The sequence below is a fragment of the Alexandromys fortis genome, unplaced genomic scaffold (assembly GCF_014885135.2).
Source record: "Alexandromys fortis isolate MF-2015 unplaced genomic scaffold, M_Fortis_MF-2015_v1.1 scaffold_7, whole genome shotgun sequence".
NCBI classification, from domain to species: Eukaryota; Metazoa; Chordata; class Mammalia; order Rodentia; family Cricetidae; genus Alexandromys; species Alexandromys fortis.
Window position 1 is genome coordinate 19,504,874 of NW_026067920.1, and position 17,692 is coordinate 19,522,565.

The 17,692-nt window shown below is 43.5% G+C and overlaps 1 protein-coding gene across 4 annotated transcripts in view; it reads right to left on the minus strand.

Annotated features, from left to right (window-relative positions):
- Positions 1-17,692, minus strand: part of Meis1 (Meis homeobox 1) — a 139,501-nt gene that overhangs the window by 54,905 nt on the left and 66,904 nt on the right. For all 4 annotated transcript variants that reach the window (XM_050140997.1, XM_050140998.1, XM_050140999.1 and 1 more), the window contains exon 8: positions 5,675-5,820. In XM_050140997.1, the coding sequence (XP_049996954.1) occupies positions 5,675-5,820 (146 nt within the window). The remainder of the gene's footprint in view (positions 1-5,674; positions 5,821-17,692) is intronic.

Consider the following 17,692-nt stretch of genomic DNA (forward strand, 5'->3'; position numbering starts at 1 on the left):
AGCGAATGTCCCAATCACAGCAGGAAGTGAGCGCGGGGCACCCTCCTATTCGAGTCCTGTGTACCTGTGATGAAGCTGTACTTTTGTTTTCACTTTTGATTGTTTTCCCTGTTCTGTCTCCTCATCAACAGACCATAATTACCCCAGGTCAAAGGGGCGGCAGCAAGGAGTGGGCAAGAAAGAACAGGCAATGGGAGAGGTTGGGCGAGGCTGGGAGAGGGCTCTGCCAGGTCACTAATGGCCTCTGGGGCAAGAATTTGAAGACAGGACTTTGCTTCCCCTTTGATCTTCTAATTCGCAGTGATCATTAGTATTAACTCCAATTCTTCTGGGTGACGAAGTCCAGCTGTAGCCTTTTCAGTTTACCTGACCTAAGAAAATCCATCACCCATCCATTAGGATTTCAGTAACTACCTAAGAAAAAAGAATCTGTTAGCTCCTCATTCTGTCTTCACGACTGAACAGAGTTTGTATGATGCCTACTGCAGAATAATTAGGGCATCCCCATTCCTCCAATAATTAAATAATCCATTCCACTTTTCTCCCGAGACTGATGATTCCCACTTGGAGGAGAAGCAGTCAGGGTTCTTATGTAATGAGAAGTGGAATATGAAGCCCTCAGAGCAGCAGCCATGTCTTGAGCTTCAAAATGAGCTATTCTGGCTGAGCCAGAGTTAGTGCCAACAGAACCCAGCTCTGGTCAGAGGAAGGGCAAGACCAAGCGGGAAAGGAATGACCACGAAGATGATCTTCTGTGTTGAAAAGACTTTGTTCAAAATGAGGTCCATGGACATATGAAAGGAGAAACCCTCACTCCTCCCTGCTAGTGTTTAAGTATAACAAGTAAATATCTGTCAATAATATGTGATGATTCAGATCTGCCATCCTAGCACGTGAGAGCCTAAGGCAGGAGGATTGCTGCAAGTTGTAAAAAGAAAATCAAAATTCTGGCCTACAGATATGACTCAATAGTAGGGGGCTACCTTAGCCCAAGGCAAAGTCTTGGGTACACCCCCAGCAGCACAGACAGACAGACAGACACAGAGAGAGAGAGAGAGAGAGAGAGAGAGAGAGAGAGAGAGAGAGAGAGAGAAGAACATGAGCACACACACATACACATGCATGTACACATTCTATCTAACTGCTATAACTACAAACCACTTCCTTGGGCCAGGCACGTAAGAATGAATTGGTCTGAGGTTGGTTTCGACCACCTTGCTGCAGGACTTTGTGTTTATTACCCTGACTGATATCTTAAGCAAGCTTTCTCAAATCTAGATGACCTGCCTCTCTGTCTTCTAAAAACTGCCCAACTTCTTTCAGATCTGGTAAGGGAAGCTCAGAATAGTCACTACTAAGAAATAAAACTGTGAGGAGAAAGGAAAAGGCTGCCCATAGCTCTCTGTGTGGAGACTGACCTGCCTACTGACCCCTCTCTTACCTTGATCAATCGAATGAGCCACAGGGACAGCAATTAGAACTTTCCCACTGCACGAATTAACTGCAGTGTTAGAGATCAACTCTTGCAGGACCGTTAGCAAGACTATGACACCGAGATCCTCCAACAGATCTTGTTACCAAGATCAGAACCAATGGACAACAGCTGTCTCTTCTAGAGCAATCAATTCCCGGTCCGATTCCATTTGCTCCGCGCCTAGAGTGGCGGACCCGCAGGGCACTTTTCATCTAATAGTGTTTCTATGGAAACACCATTCTCCACCTGGAAGATGCTACGAGCCATCACACTGGCTGTATCCACATGAGAGGACAGTCTCATACCAGAAACTGAGGCGTGAATTTGGTCACACACATATGAAAACATTTTCTAGGCTAGATGTTCACACAGAGAAATAAAGAAATGAGAGAAGCAAACACACATAGAAAATAAGGGGTTTTTTCACTCTGAAATAGCATCTGTAAGGCTTCACCTGGGGGTGGGGGATCCTCATATTAGTTCAAGCACTGCGAGTTGGAGAGACTGGCTACCAGTTAAAGCCAAATATTGGCCTTTGAATGTTTTCTCCACCTGAGTCTGTATCTCAAAGATCTCCACTCTCCCCCAAAGTTCATGCCTGGGACACATGGAAGCTCCAAGCAGGAAAATACAAACACTTCACATTCTAAATAAGACCCTCACTAACCACTTTTCTATCTAGATTACATTTTTTAATGCAATATGATCAGATAAGGAAACAAAAGAAGAAAAAAGACTCTTAGTCTTAATCAAAAACATTGTATTTAGTACTTTTCTTTATTCCAGGAACATAATATCTCTATAACCCAATAAAGTGGGAAGAAAATGTGGAATGCAAAACACATCCAACGGAAGTCTTAAGACACAGTAGGCTGTTCACTGTGGGGATAAAGCCCAGGAGAGGGGGAAATACCTTGAGGTGACTTAAGTCCCAAACTGATTCTGACCCGTGATAATATTAAGTAGTTTGCAATTGTGTTCAATGGTTTGTCTTCAGGCAAACACAAGCATCTCCATGGATAAATGCTTCTATTTCCTTTCCTCTTCTCTCTTACTGTCTACACATGTCACTCATCCTTTTCTCTCACAGGGAATGGTTTCTCTTGAGAGACTTTCTCTCCTTAGCGACACTGACCAACGTTCAGGAAGTCTCAGCTCGGGGTGGGGGTTGCCTGCTCACTCTGTGATCGCCCACACTTTAGACTTGTCTCCTCTTCTCTTCTTTCTACTCTACACAAGAATGTGCAGTTTGGACAACCAAAGTCCATGTGTCCAAGCATCAGCCGTAACATGAGCTGCTGATTAAATCTACCTGTAACTAAATACCAAGGCGGTTTCCTTCCTTAGCAATGGGGTGCAAAGCCTTTTCGATGCCTTTTACACACAAATGCTTGAAAGCCTTTTCAACTTTTAAACGGAATAAACTCAATAGAAGGATCAGTCCATTTATTGTCAAAGAGTGGGGGAGAAAGCCTAGCAACTTATATTCTACAAGGTGTTCCAGGTTTTAGAACATGACTTTCAGTATTTAAGAAAATTTCTCTTATAATTTGCTAGTAAATGGTCATTGCCATTTTTTTAAATTAGAGTTTCAATCGCTCTTTTATGTAGAGAGCATGATTTCCAAATGGAGTTTTCAGAAAGATTACATTAATCACATAGAAATAATAGGATGATTTACAATTTGTGACATTCTTCCTAAGAAAGTGTCCCCCAAAGACCTACTTCTCTGAAAGGAAAGTTACCATAGGCTCAGTATTAACATATAGCAAGAACTTTTTTCCCCATAGAATTTACTGGAATCAGCTCTTGACTGACTCGGCTTAAGTTTCCTAGACGTTTCTTCGGTAAGAGTAGCAAAACAAAGGGGAGGGGAGCATCTCTTCAAAATGGAAACCCATTTGTTCTTTCCATTATAGGGGCTGTGGGAGGTCGCTCCCTGGAGAAGGAAAGGGCGGGAAATCCTTAGCTTTGCTTGCAGACAATGTCAACAGAGCAACTGGCTTTGAGGAAATTGTTATGATTATCGGTATTTCCATATGAGCAGAGGGCACTGGAGAGGGCCAGGGTGTGGAAGTCCCCAGGAGAAACTGCAGTGCTATTTCCACATACATTCATAGAAAGCCCAAGAAGGCTGGAGGGAGGACTTCCCTTCCAGGGCAGTGACCCAGGCCGGTGACTGAGGGCAACTAGCCATGCCTCCAGAAACCACACAGTTCGTGAATAATGGCCATCCCAACTGTCCCGTTAACTCACGGCTCACATAAGCATTGTGGTTTAGGTAAAAATCATACCATTGGGAAGGACTTGGTGTCTGTTTGGCTTTTATTTCTTTTAGACAGTATAGCTCTCTACAAAGTTCTTCACAAGGGTACAACCCGGGAGAACTAGGAGGTGAGCCGCATAGCTCGTCCCTGTCTCTCCTGATTCTGTCTGAACAATATTTGGTTATATTTTATTCAGGGGCATCTCTGTGTCAAGTCTCCCCTTAGCTCCTGCTCAGGCTGAGACGAGAGCTGAGGATGTAATCTTTTCCCTTTTAAGATAGGAAATAGCAGCGGTTTGACTGGAAGTTCAGGGCCATCCTGATTGCACTCTAGAGCAGGTCAGCAGGATGGCCCTCAGGATGAACTCCCAGCATCCCTGCATGAGCACCTTGACCGACTGTCACCTTTTCTCTAAATGGAGCTTCTGGACTCCATGATCCTCCCTTCTCTAACTCAACAGTGGTTGATAATCATTGGTTGGTAAGCTACACGAGGCAGATCCCAAAACATTTACCTACATGCAATGAATTTTTAGGTAAATAATGAAACCAGGGTCAGATTTCAAGGAAATCCAATAGGAAATCCAATTCCTCCAGTGCTAAACATCTCGTGAACTTTACTGAGAATGCTCAGCACTATCTAGACTGTGTTTGGAACCATGAAAGATTCTGATGAAAGAAGAGAAAATTATTGTTTTAAGTTGCTGCTACTGATCTCAGCTCTGATTCCATTCACCAGCGCTGAAAAATATGGATTAATTTATATCCTTAAGTGTACTGGAGGCACAACCCCTATGGAGAACAGCAGAATTAATGTTGCCTTCAGAAACCACTGAGTATGTCCTGTTAGACCAGAACAACTCAGGAAGAACCTGGCTTGAAAAATGGGCCAGGGAGTGAGGCTCGCTGGGCCCCGGACTTTCACATTTAGAGGAAAAGGCCTTTGAGAAACGTAACCTAAGTCTAAAACAGTGGGACTATTGAAGCCAAAATCACAAAGTTTTAACCTCCATTCATGTATGCAGCTCTATTTTCACCTGTCCATATTCATTCATAATAGTGAAAATGTCTTGGTCAACAATTTTCTGAAGATCACTTCAGAATATTATTTCACCCATAAATTTTCAGTTTTGGCTTCTCTCTTAAATGCCATTAAACTCACATACACTTACAAAATATCCACCAAAATATTGTGATTATAAATATTTTGAGCATAAAATTCATTCAGAACAATAACCAAACCAAACAAATCCCCTGTTGGCATAAAGCCCCGAGTCTCCAGTTTCTCACATCTCCAGAATTCCAGCAGTGAAAATAGCAGTACTCACACAGACAATATAAACTGCTACTCTGCTTGAACAGTCCCGGGGGATTGCACAGGAAGAGTTGGCTGTATATTGCTGTTTTCCTTTACAGTTCTAAATGCAGGGACAACTTTCACTGGGGGCTCTGACTCACAGCACTGTTGTAATGGAAGGGTCCATTCAGGCCGCTGTACAGCAAATTACATGATCATCTTGCCATCAAAATATAGTCGACAATTTTTCAGACCATTCATTACAAAGGTCCATTAAAGCACTCATGACAGATATCATCAATGGGGTGGGTTCTACTCTCTTCTACGAAAGCTTAGTTACTAGCTCTAAGTACCTCCCAGTCACTTTGAAAAGCAGAGTCATTAAAATACACACTTAAAAAAAATCACAAGTACCCATGGATTCCCAAGCCTTATAACTTAGGGTAATTAGCAAAATTATAATCGTGAGCTTCAAATGAAGCTCCTGATTTAGGGTCTGAGTCTAGGAAAGAAGTGCCAGCCTTCGTTAAAAACTGGGACCACAGTGATGTGTGAAGTCCAGGGGGCTCATTTTTCTCTATCAAAACGGGTTCATTGTCCATATTTAGTTTACATACGTCATTTAGAGTCCACTTACTGTTAGATGCTGGAACAGCCACGCCCTCATGATATTGGTGGCTACTTTGGGAAAGATGCCACGCTTTTTGTGACGCTTTTTGTCCTTATCAGGGTCATCATCGTCACCTGTGCTGGGGGAAGCTACACTGTTGTCCAAGCCATCACCTGCAAACATAGTGAATCAAATTTTGACTGATGCTACCTTAACATACTTTATTCAAATAGAATGCCTTTGGATACAAACAAAACCAAAAGAGCAGTTAAATGATTAGTAGTTTCTTCGGTACTTTAATTTTATTCCAAGACAAAGAGAAAGAACAAGGTCTCAGCTCAAAAAAATCATCATGCCTAAAAAAAAAAAAAAAAGCAAAATGCCTTCCAAAGATCAGTGCTAAACGCAAAAGGAATGGAGGGAACAATCTGCCTCTTAAGTGGCTTGTTGCTATGGCAATTATTGCAATATAAGTAACACCTCTACTGGGGAGCTCTGTGGTGGCACTGTTACTGGGGATCTCTGCCTGGGGATTTGAACTCCATATAAAGTCACTGATGTCAACTGGTGAGAAGATGCTAATCTAGCAACTACGACCACAGGTGATCTATCTTGAGATTGGTTGGAGAAGGATGGGGAAAGGCAGGCAATCCATCACATAAGCAACTTGCCATGGAATGCTTCTAAGGTGACATAATCTTTCTTAGTGTAGCGAGAGCATCAAGTAGAGTAAGGGGAAACCCCTGGCATATTTTTTTAAATTAAAAAGTAATTCCTATTGAAATAACATAAAGGAGTGCTAGAATTGTCTTGACCTGATAATCTGGGCAGTTTCTAAAATCTCTTCCTAAAGTATTGCACACTGAGGGGTCACCTGGTAACATATTCTTAACAGATCCTGTTTTCCTACCGGTTTTGTTATAAACACTTGAATTTTTTTTATTTTAGGAACTAGTTCAGCTCTGTACTCAATAAAACAATAACACAGCCTTCCTTTAATAATGCCATATTTGACAACATGAGGGGGAAAAAAGGTGTTACCCATGTAATCACAGGAACCAAAGTAAGTCACCAAATCTCAATTAGAAATACCTGTTTTTGATCTTTGCATCCAAAGTCAAAGGACAAACAAGAATAGACTAAACACAGGACTCTGATCAGCAGCCATGGGGTGACATGCCATCTTCTCACCGGAGGCCCTCAGGCCTCTCTGTGAGTCTTAGAAATGGACTTTTGGAAATGGACAGATTGATCTGGGCCCAAAATGAAGAACCACAGAGATCAGGCTATAACCACTAAACCCCAGGGCACACTCATCCCATCAAATAAGTCATTGGAAACCTATGGCCCAAACAACTTGACACTTTAGTAACACAGGTTGCCTGGTGACTGCCTGTTGGAACGCCCATCAGATTTTCTTCCCCGGTTTCACCTCCTCCGTTTCTTGTCTCTACTCTAGATCCTCAGTGCAGCAAGAAATCTCTCACTTGGTTTCCCTTATTCTCTTCACCTATGGTAGTTCGTTGCAAATATCTTCAATTTTTCTTAACTGCTCTTTCAGGAAACCCGCTCCTCACCCTAGTAGCATCTGAAAAGTGACCCACCCCCAGAGGTTTTCAGGTGCCATGATGTGTCCTGAGATAAACTCCATCCAGTGAGGAGCAGATGGACTCCAACATTTTGACTATTCGTAGAGCTACGCCAACTACGAATTGTGGGAGAGCTCCTTGTAATATAAACTTTTATAAAAATTAATCATTCTAGTGCATTTAACATCTATATAAAGTTGTGAAAGTTGCCCAGGCTCATAGAATGGGTTCTCCTTAGAAAAAAAAAAAAAGATCACGAAGATGCCCAACTCCAAAGCCATCAGTCCACCCAACTAATGAGGAAAGTCCTGTGCTTCAAGGTCACATGGCTGCACGTGCTGATGCCGGGGGTCCCTGGTGAACCCAGACACCCACACACCTAAGTCAATGCTGCCCTCTCTTTATTTGCATAGCCAAGTGTTTTACAAGAAATCCCCTTAGGTTTGCCCAATGGATTCTTTCAAAGTCCAGTATTTAAAGAAGCTCTTCTACAGAGAAGCAATTCACCACATAAAATAACAATTCATTAAAGAAACATGAGAAAAGAAAACAACTCCACAGCATCTACATTTGCAATAGCTAATCCACTTTCGATATGCAGAAAGTGGCTGAGGAAAAGAAACACAGGACCCAATCGGTGATTAAAAATGAAAAGCTTCTAACCTAACAATACTGCTTTCCCCACCTCTCCACGATAGGTTTCCACCTTCACAAAAATAGCCTTTTTATCCATCTCAAACCCCTTCAGATTAATTTAGCAAGCAATGTCTAGTGCCTGCCTAGGAGAGAATTCATTGATAATTTATGGAAATATCTACCATAATCCAGTGGCGATGACTTTTTTCCAGCTTTGTGCATTAATAGATAATCAAGGCCTTAAAGCAGCCTTAGCGTCCCATTACCTCGGGCAAAAGAATTCCTGAAAGTGTGCCTTGAGGGCACCTGAATTATATACTCCATTAGGAGAGGGCGGCTTTCTGCATTCCACGTGTAACACTCCCCAGAACCTTCCTGTTTATTTCTGCTGTATGAAAGCAGAAGCATTAGGAACAGAATTTTTTTAAGTGAAGACTTATGTAGATAGAATGGAGAAGCCTTTCAGGCAGGAGCCAGATCACCCCTTCAGTCCCTGGCAGTGACCTCTCCTGAATAGAAAGGTTTCTGTTACATCATTAGCGCAAGCCAAAAACAGCCCCGGCTTAATGCACAGTTTGTTCTTCCTACTGTTTTTAGGCAAATACAGCTACTTTACTCCCATCTGGGAGGGAAATTACACTGCTGTGTTGTAATCTAAGACAAGATTTTCATTGGAAGCAAATGCTTCCAATCCAGTGTAAATACTGGTGCATGTTCCGAAAGCCTAAAACAATAAACCTTGCTCCTTCCCAACACGGTTAGGGAAATGGAGAAGATGGGGGGCTGAGACGAGCGTAATAAAACAGAGCATTCTAAAAGCAAACACTTTCATAGATTTTAATAAATTGTTTAACCTCTTCCACTTTCTAAAATTGAAAATTGATCTCGCAGCGTCTCGACCTCGGAGGAGAGTCTAAATGGTCAATTGTACCTTTAGCATTTCAATTCACTCCGCAATTTGATACAGCCACCTCGATGTGGTCTCGGGAGGATTTATTTCCTTTTTTTTTTTTTTTTTATTTTTAAGATCACCACGCAAACTTGGAGGACCACGGCCGACCACACGGCAAGCAGGCAGCGGCTCTGAAGCCATTTGTAAAATGTCAGCGGTGACTTCATCCCCGCTGCTGACTTCTCCTGCCGCCAAATGAAGGCAAACTGAAAAGGTGGAAATAATCATAAAAATGATGCGACTCCATAAACAAGCTTACGGCCTCATTAGGGTAGCAGTGGGCTCCAGTGGGTGATTTATGCTCGTTTTGCTGATTCTAGGAGGAAATGCCACGGGGCGACTTTAGCCAACTGCTAATGGTTTCTGACAGCTTCTTAGCAACTAGTGCAAGCAACGTCGTGGCGTTTGCTAGTGACAGAAACAGAAAATGTCATATTATCTGCCCATGTGTCATGAAGTCCGTGTGGCAATTAACTAGTAGGCCAGTGACTGAGGGGCCAGGGGCCAGAGGCTCCTGGAAATGGCCTTTGGCTATGCAGAGGCAGCAATGGCTGTCTCTGTGCACTCTGCTGCTGCACGTGTGCAATATTCTAATGCAGACATCCACTCCCTGCAACTTCCCAGGTTCCGGGGAGAACTCACATTTTTTTTCCTTCCCTCACCTATGTGACTCTCTGGGCAGAGGCTCTGCAGCTAGCAGAAGACTCTAGAGGATTCTGCCTTGCTGTGATTAATTGGCCGTACCTGGCTCTGAGCTTCTGGACGCCGCATTGTAAGGTGCTAGTTTTTTTTTTTTTTTTCTCCGTCACAAATTAGTCTAAAAGGATTGAAGATCACTGAAGCAGACTCATTGCCTGTCGGATTGCAGGAAGCAAAAGAACTCTGCCCAGCAAAGAGATACTAGTCCACCAACACCAGGCTTCTAACAAGCAGGGGGAGACTCTTGGCCACAATTTGCAGTTCCCGAGCTATCAAAACCACGCACTATATGTCAAACTGTCAAAGCTTTCAGCGTGGGCCATTTGCCCTTTCAAATAATATTTAAGGATTGTTTTTACAAAATTTTTATAGGCCATGGTCTAGTGGAAGAGGCCAACCGACAAAGAAAGGAATTTGTACTACAATTCTGCTGCGGACAATCTCTGGGGAGACCTGGGCCTGTCCCTGTGGAGCAAGACAGGTGACCTGTGGCAATTCCCAGGCTGCCAGGAAGCTCGGATTTCAAACACACTCAACTCAAACATCCCAAGTCGCCTATTTCAGCATGCCTGGGCATTTAGACTCTTCTATCTCCTGCCTTTCAAAGCAGGATAAAGAGGTATTTATTGTATTCGGATCATTCAATAGGTCAGAGTGGCCAGGTCAGTGGGGAATTCCTCTACAGACAGGTCCAAGCTCTGCTCCCATTTTTTTTTAACTATCTCCCCCTTTTCTCCCAGGGCTACCATTCCACAAAAACTACTGAGCGGGAGGAAAAAATAGAACCCTAAAAGGAACCTAAGATTTACATCATAACTGATAGGAATCCGCCTGTCAGGGGGCCAGCAGGTAAAAATAAAGTGGTTGTGTGCCCTAGGTCATGTGTGATAGAGGCAAAACTCCTAACTAAGGAAGTGAACTTTCAACTGCAGGGTACATGGAAGTGTAAGGTTGGGACCCCTTGTTTTGTGGAAGTGAGGAGGCAATCCTAGATGCCAGAATATTTTCACTTGCAATCTTGTGTGCAGAGCCAATAGTTCAGGGTCAGATCCCATTTCTTTACTTTTCTGCTCCTGCAGTTTTTAGGAATAGCATTGTCTCGTCCTCAGATGTACCCAGATTCAATAACCAATGTCACCAGTAATCGTCACTTTCAACCTTGGCAAAATCCTATTTGGGCCAGAAAATGGTCTAAACCGTCATTTCAAAACCAGCTGAAGATGGCTAAATCTTCCTACAGAAAAGATCTTTGTCATATGCTGTCACTGTGGACAGAAAGAACAGGACATTAGGGCTCCCTTCTCCTCTTGAATCTTTCACAGTAACTCTGCAAAGGAAAAAATAAGATCCCCCTCAGCAGGGTGACTCCAGCCTCCCTAGGCACCCATGCCAGTGCCTCGTCAATATGGAAAGGTTAGGTTTCTTTGCAGTGGGTGGTCAAGTGTGCCTGGTGCCCAGGAGTGTTAGAAAATGTAAAATCTCACTCCAAAACCATGACTCTAGCTCCTGGGGAGTCCAGTTTCCCAAAAGTCAGGTAGAATCGGGCCTCTATGTTATGTTAAGATAATAAATGGCAAGATTTATAAACATTTCTTCCTCAGGACTTAGCTAGAATACTTCACAGATCTCCCAGAGTTGGTTTGTCTTCATTTCCAGCATGGCACCCTGGCGCTCCCCCGCCTGCCATGGTACCCTTTGCCCTTAGGATGGAAGTCATCACTTTTAGCTTGGCATGGAAGGACTTCCACAGCCTTTTTCCCAAGTGGGTTTTCAGCAAGGATTTTGCCAAGACTTGCTGTGCTCAGGAACCCACAAGCTGGTCCTCAGCCTGTGGGAAGCTCTCTGCATCCTGAAGTGCTCACGTCTTTATGGTTTCCTGGGCCAGTTGTTTCCCTGAAGTAGGCTTCTCTTCCTTCCTCCAGCACCGTGCCAAGAATCTTGGTGACCTTTAAGGCCATGCCCTACTACTATCTCCTACACAAAACATTTCCTGGACTCTGACTGACTTACTGACCCATTGTCCCTTTCCCCCAGCACTGAGTGTTTCTATTTTTCGTCACACCTGTACTGCCCCCTCAACCACCCAATACGTCATACTCCCCTAAGACCACCGACATTTAGACATGTGTTCTTGACTTCACTATAGCAGGGGCCCAATCATACTCGTGTCTGTTTCTAACCCGGTGTCATCCCAGTGTAAAGGGAACAATGCACTTTAGTGAACGGTGAACAGAATGTTCCCACTGTGCAGAGAAAGCAAGACTCTGATTTCCACCTGTTACATTTCTTTTCATGACAGGTGAGTAAAAGTCTTGGGAAATCCTTACTCATGCAATCTGATAATGTAGAAAGCACAAGAGATATGCCTTCTCCAGGATTCCAGAGTGTTTCAGACACTAAAGTTCACCGTGGGCCAAGAACAGCCTCCCAGCCACCATGTCAGAATGCTCGATAATGCTTGCCATGGCCCTTCAGAAAGAGCTCGGTGTTTCCTGTAATTGTTACTTACAATGTCTTACCTAACTAAAGGATTCTGTGGTTGGGACAGTTTTCCTGAGTGCAGCATTAAAAGATAAAGCAAAGGCTGTTTGTTTCCTCTTTATTTGCCTAATGAAATACGGACAGTCTCTACTTTATTCATTTCCTACGTTTTCTGCAGCAAAGAAATTCAATTGCCTTCAGCATACAATTTGGTCCTGGTCGTAGACTCCAGACTCAGATTTTAAAAATCCTCGTGACTTTAGATTTTCCTAGCTTTTCCAAGAAATTGCCTTGTTGTTCCCCTAGCGTTCCATACCCCTGCCTCAGAATGAGTTGTCTGAGGACTCGGGGGTCTCTGGGAGAGATGGCATGTCGAAGGTTCCATCTTAGATGACAGTGGGAAGAATTTTCAGCAGTTATATAAAAGCATATGCCAAGGCCTAAGTCTTAGTACTTTCGTTGTTCTGTTTTGTTTTGTTTTGTTTTGAAATAAAGTCTTTCTATGTAGTCCTGACTGTCCTGGAACTTGCTATTTAGATCATGCTGGCCTCCAACTGACAGAGATCTTCCTGCCTCTGCCTTCCAAGAGCTTGCATTAAAATTCTGTATTAACATGCCCAGTTTATGTTTTAAATAGAAACAAAGTATATTTCAGGTATCTTCTAAGCAAAATATTACAGATAATGATCAAAATCAATGGTTAACTTGTGTGTTTAATATTGATTAGGATTCTGTTAATTTCTTGTCTTCCCTTCTATAATTCTGCTCAGACTCAAGTAATTAATGTTTCTTGTTCTTAGTTCAAAGTAACTCCCAGTAGACCAAGAGGAAACAACAAAACAAAGCAGGTTCCGCCAAACCACAACTTTTCCTGAAAAGTCTGAGATGATTCTTGTGAAAGCCATGATAAGGCGTTAGTTGTGGACACCTGCTAACCCTGAGCCAAATTCTAGCATGGTCTTCTATGATGTACTGCCTCACTTCCTCATCTCAAACCGTATGGACCCATCCTTCACTGCAGCTCTTACTACTGACACCGCATTTAACAAAAGGGCACCGCATCCGCACTTTGGCCCAAGTGCCACGTCTGTGCTGAGCACAGATGGTAAACAAGACCTCTGCAGAGGGCAGTCCACTCTGAAGAAGCCCCAGCTCACCCTATCTCAGGAACTAAGCAGAAGCAGGCATGGTTAGTCCTTGAAATGGGGCACAAACCGTGAACAGCATCAGAAAGAGTTTTGGTTTCCATTATGCATTCCAGTTGGGGGGGCCCAGAAGCTAAACAACATAGTCACAGTGATAAATACATAGTTGCCAACTCATGGACTTAGTCAGAAAGCAAGAAAAATCCGAGAGTGAGTGAAGTAAGAACTGATCTAGACTGGGGGGCGAGCTACTATAGTAGAGACAAGCAAGAGGGGCGGGCAGAAGACAACATTCCAGGCCATAGGACAGGAAGAGCAGGCCTGGAGGCCTCATGCAGCACAACCCAGCCATAAAACTCACTGGGACAGTGGAGCCACTAACACTGGACAATTGGAGGAACGGGAGGTAGAGCCTTGTGGGTCCCTAGGGCTCTGGGAATCCTGACCTGCAAGGGTATGTCCATGGCGTTGTCAGAGCCCTCTCCACTGTGGGCCAGAATATCACACAATTGTCATCAAACAAAGCTTCTTCACTCTGGGTCCCTTTCTAGTCAACATCACATAGTCTCCTCGTCCAAACTAAGGTTGAAAGAATACAGGGTGGGGTTGGGGAGATGGTTCAGTGAGTAAATGCACCAGCTGCCAAGCCTAGAAATCCCACTGTCAACAGCACAGATTCCTCCAGGTTGCCCTCTGACCTCCGCATGCATGCTGTGGCATGTGTGAATGCATATACACAAACACTAAGGAAATGGAGCAGGAACGCCTTAAACATTAAGAGGAAGACTAAGGGACGGGGACGCAATAAGCCCATTCAGACAGAACCTGACTTAGACACCTGACATGCTAACAGGAATTGATAACTAGGCCTCTGGGATATCTAGAACATATGTCCACAGAGATGGGAGTTAAGACCATTGCTAAGATCCGAGGTCAGCTCAGCAAAGGCAAAGCAATGCATTAAATCAGGTAAACGCCCAGTGGCCTGGGAGTCCTGGGCACAGGAGGAAGTCCGTTTCCTTTCACGTTTCTATAAACTGACAAGAGCTGAACATGACAATTGTCTTTAGCCTCTCCTTTTCTGCGTGTCTCTCTCACTGTCCGGCGCCCCTCCCTGGAACTCCTAAGTGCTCCAGCACCTGAGGAGGACTCTTCTCTTTCTACTTACACCTGTCCAGCTCTGAGTTTGCCTTCATCTCCTCCCATCAGCCAAAATGCTCAGCCTCGCATCCTTGTGGAGCCAAGCCAGATGGTCAGTAGAAATCCTGGGGGAGTTCAAGTCAGATGGGAAGGGAATCTCTGACGCTATTCTCAAGTTCCCACAAGTATCATAGACTTTAAAGGAAGGGCTGATGCTGGGATGGGGGCGCAGACCAGTGATCCCGGCACTTGGAAGGTGGAGGCAATGGGCCAGAGGTTCAAGGACGTCCTCAACTACATCTAGGGTGGCCTGGTCTGTGAGAGCTCTCCTCTCAAAGGCCAAAAATAAATAAAATAAGATGTGTCTGCGCAAGTCAGTCTAACTCCTTAAAAGGTAGAGTTTCGGCTAAAGTAAGGAAGGATTTTAAATCCCAGCGTTTGCATTGGAAAATATGGCTTCGCAAAGTCAGTCTATAGAATTTTCAAACCAGAGCCCAGTGCGTTTCAAAACTGACCATCAGATCTCATCATCGACCCACCCCATACACATGCTCCCAATTTACTGCCTTCACCCCTTAATACCTGACCATATTTAGGAGGGAATTGTGTTTCTGTTTCTGAACCTGCCAAGTTTTTTTTTTTTTTTTTGACATGCTGTCACTGTGAGTGATCCTGTGTACGCAATACAGTGAAAATCTGAGTCAGAGAACATCAGTGTGTATATGTAGGTCAGTCGTAATCTGGGCGTTTGTATGTTGGGGATTGCCAGCACGTTGAAATAAATTTGGAGTTACTTCTTTGGCATAAATAACACATTCAATTAAGCATCTGCCACTTCATGCGTCTCCACTGTCAACACAAATAATATATAAAATGTAATGGGGTGAGAAATATGGAAGGACACCAACCGCATAGCTAAGATACCGAATGGGAACATTTAGGAATTTTTGTGAAACACACAGACACACAAACGTTCCAAAACCTCAAAGTGCATCTGCTGGGATAGAGTGAAGACGGCAGAGTCTCTGCAGTCACAGTATGTAAGACTGGCCACTGAAGTTGCTCAAATCTGTGCTTAGCAGATACTCAAGACTGGGTCACAATATAATACACTTATATGCGTTGATGCTCACTGAAATAAAGTACTATGGACAGACGCTACATAAACTAAACAAGTATGTTTTCAGTGCTTCCCCCACCCACTTGAATCATTGTAATTGGTTCTTTTGAGACAAGAATGTTATTTTTTTTTTTTTAGCAATCTAATATGCTTTTTTGATTTTCCTCTCCCTTAGGGAGACAACAGCAAATTAGTTGCCTGGCCATAGGACAAGCAGCAATGATGAACAGAAAAAATAGTCTTTACTCATATTTTTATCTGTTCAGCATTTTTTAAACAGCTAAACACCATGGAAAATTCTTGCAAAAGCTGTCAAACTTTTTAATAGCACTTTCGACCGTTGCAGATGAGAGCGTGCTACAAGGTATTACTGAAATTTATATATTGACTCCAACCGTAGAACAAAATGGGAAGACCCCCAATTGAACACGCTTGCATATATGAAAGAAAAGTCATGCAAAATGCGTTCTGCATCATCCACTCAGAGAACCAAGGCCTTGGTGCTTGTGTAAAGAGTGCTTAGGAATGCACACCACTTCTTGGAACTGTTTCCCCAAGAAGTGTGTAAGGCATGTGTTAATGTCTAGAAGGCTCTATGCAGACATGACAATAGATTTTTTAAAAGGGAAACTATTACCAAATGTGGAATCTCATAGACAGACAAGCAATGGGCACACATGTGTGCGTGCACACACACTTATTTAGTGGTTATCAGTAAGGTGTGCATTTGTGTGTGTGTGTGTTTCTTTGTGTGTGCATGTGTGTACACACACCTTTCATTGATAGAACCTGTTTATCTACGGTATATAGAATACCCTCGAAAAGTAGACTAAAAGCCAGTTTCCAAAGTCTCTTTGAAGCAAAGCTTTTCCACCTTGACTGCCTACAGAATGACAAGGCGGCAATTTTACAAAACCCATTCCTTACTCAGCACCTGAACAAGTAGACCAACACTGTAGGATCGAGCAGGAACTCAACACTAATGATTTCTACATCACTAAGTCTGAGTAGCACTAGGTTAGAACTATACATTGTGGCAAAGTTCGGGACCAGAGGAGCTATGCTCCCTGTAGAGAGGGTTCTTAAAAGCTTTCTCCTCTGGGTTCCTGCCTCACAGTTTGCAGGCTGAAAGCTTTGTAGAACTATAGCATGATAAAGAGACTAAAAAAATAAATAAGAACTCAAGAAGCAGTTACACGAGGGAACGTCAGCATAGTGAAAAATAGCCCTCTACATGCTTCAGGGGTTTCATAAAAAGAAACACACACCACGGAACCATAACTCATGTGTCTACCGACTTCAAATCATATTAAAATATTTGCTATAGTCACATATGACAGAATGTATTACAGTCTTAAAATATTTTCACCAAAAACATCTCTAGAAGCTGCAACATTTTCAATGGGAGATTTCTGCTCGTGCAGACCCCGTCACTCTTGAGTGACAGAGAAGCCAGGATGACATACGTGGTTTTCGTAGAAGTTTTTCACATCTGCCCTCTCTAACCCACGTAGCATGGCACCTAGTGTGTGGAAGCTCCACTCTCTGACTCCCTAGCTTCCTTACCATCAGTCCCCAAGGCCCTCCTGGGTGTGTTCCCCTTCCTCCCTGACACCTCTTCATTCTCTTCTGAGTGGTCAGGAGGTCTGAGGGAAGATGCCAGCATGGGGTGTGGAGCAGGGCCACAGACTTCTGAAGACAGAGCCCAGAAAATGAGAGCACCCAACTAACTCCAGGGCAAGAAGCTGGGGAAGAGGAAATGCCCAGAATGGACAGGGAGAAGAGAGAAGCCACCCTGTCCAGACAGATTGTTTTACAAAGTGAGTTGGAGCAAAGCTCTGGAATAGGAAATGGTGGGTATGTGAAGAAAAACTAGGAGATATTAAGTGTGTTAAATATAATTGAAGAAAAAGAAGAAATGACTGAGAAGACAAAAACCTGAAGACTCTCTTATTGTCAAGCAACCACCTAAAGGGGTCAACCGTTTTGAGAAGCACAGAGTTCCCAGCGTGCATCTATTATTATACCTAAGCGTGTTTCCTTTTGATTAAGTAGGCTCTAGCTCTTTTGTGGACTTGTAGTGCCACTCATCCCAGTGACTCAGATAATTAGGGACAAGTGCTTGCCTTTCAAAATAAGCACCCTGTGCACACTGGCAACTTGACGTTGGTGGACAGGACACAGTAGGGATAAAATGAGCCTTCTAGACAATGCAGCCGCTTCCTCTTTCTTGTGCACGTAGATGCCTGTGATCTTGCTAGCTATGAACTGGGATTCAGTGCG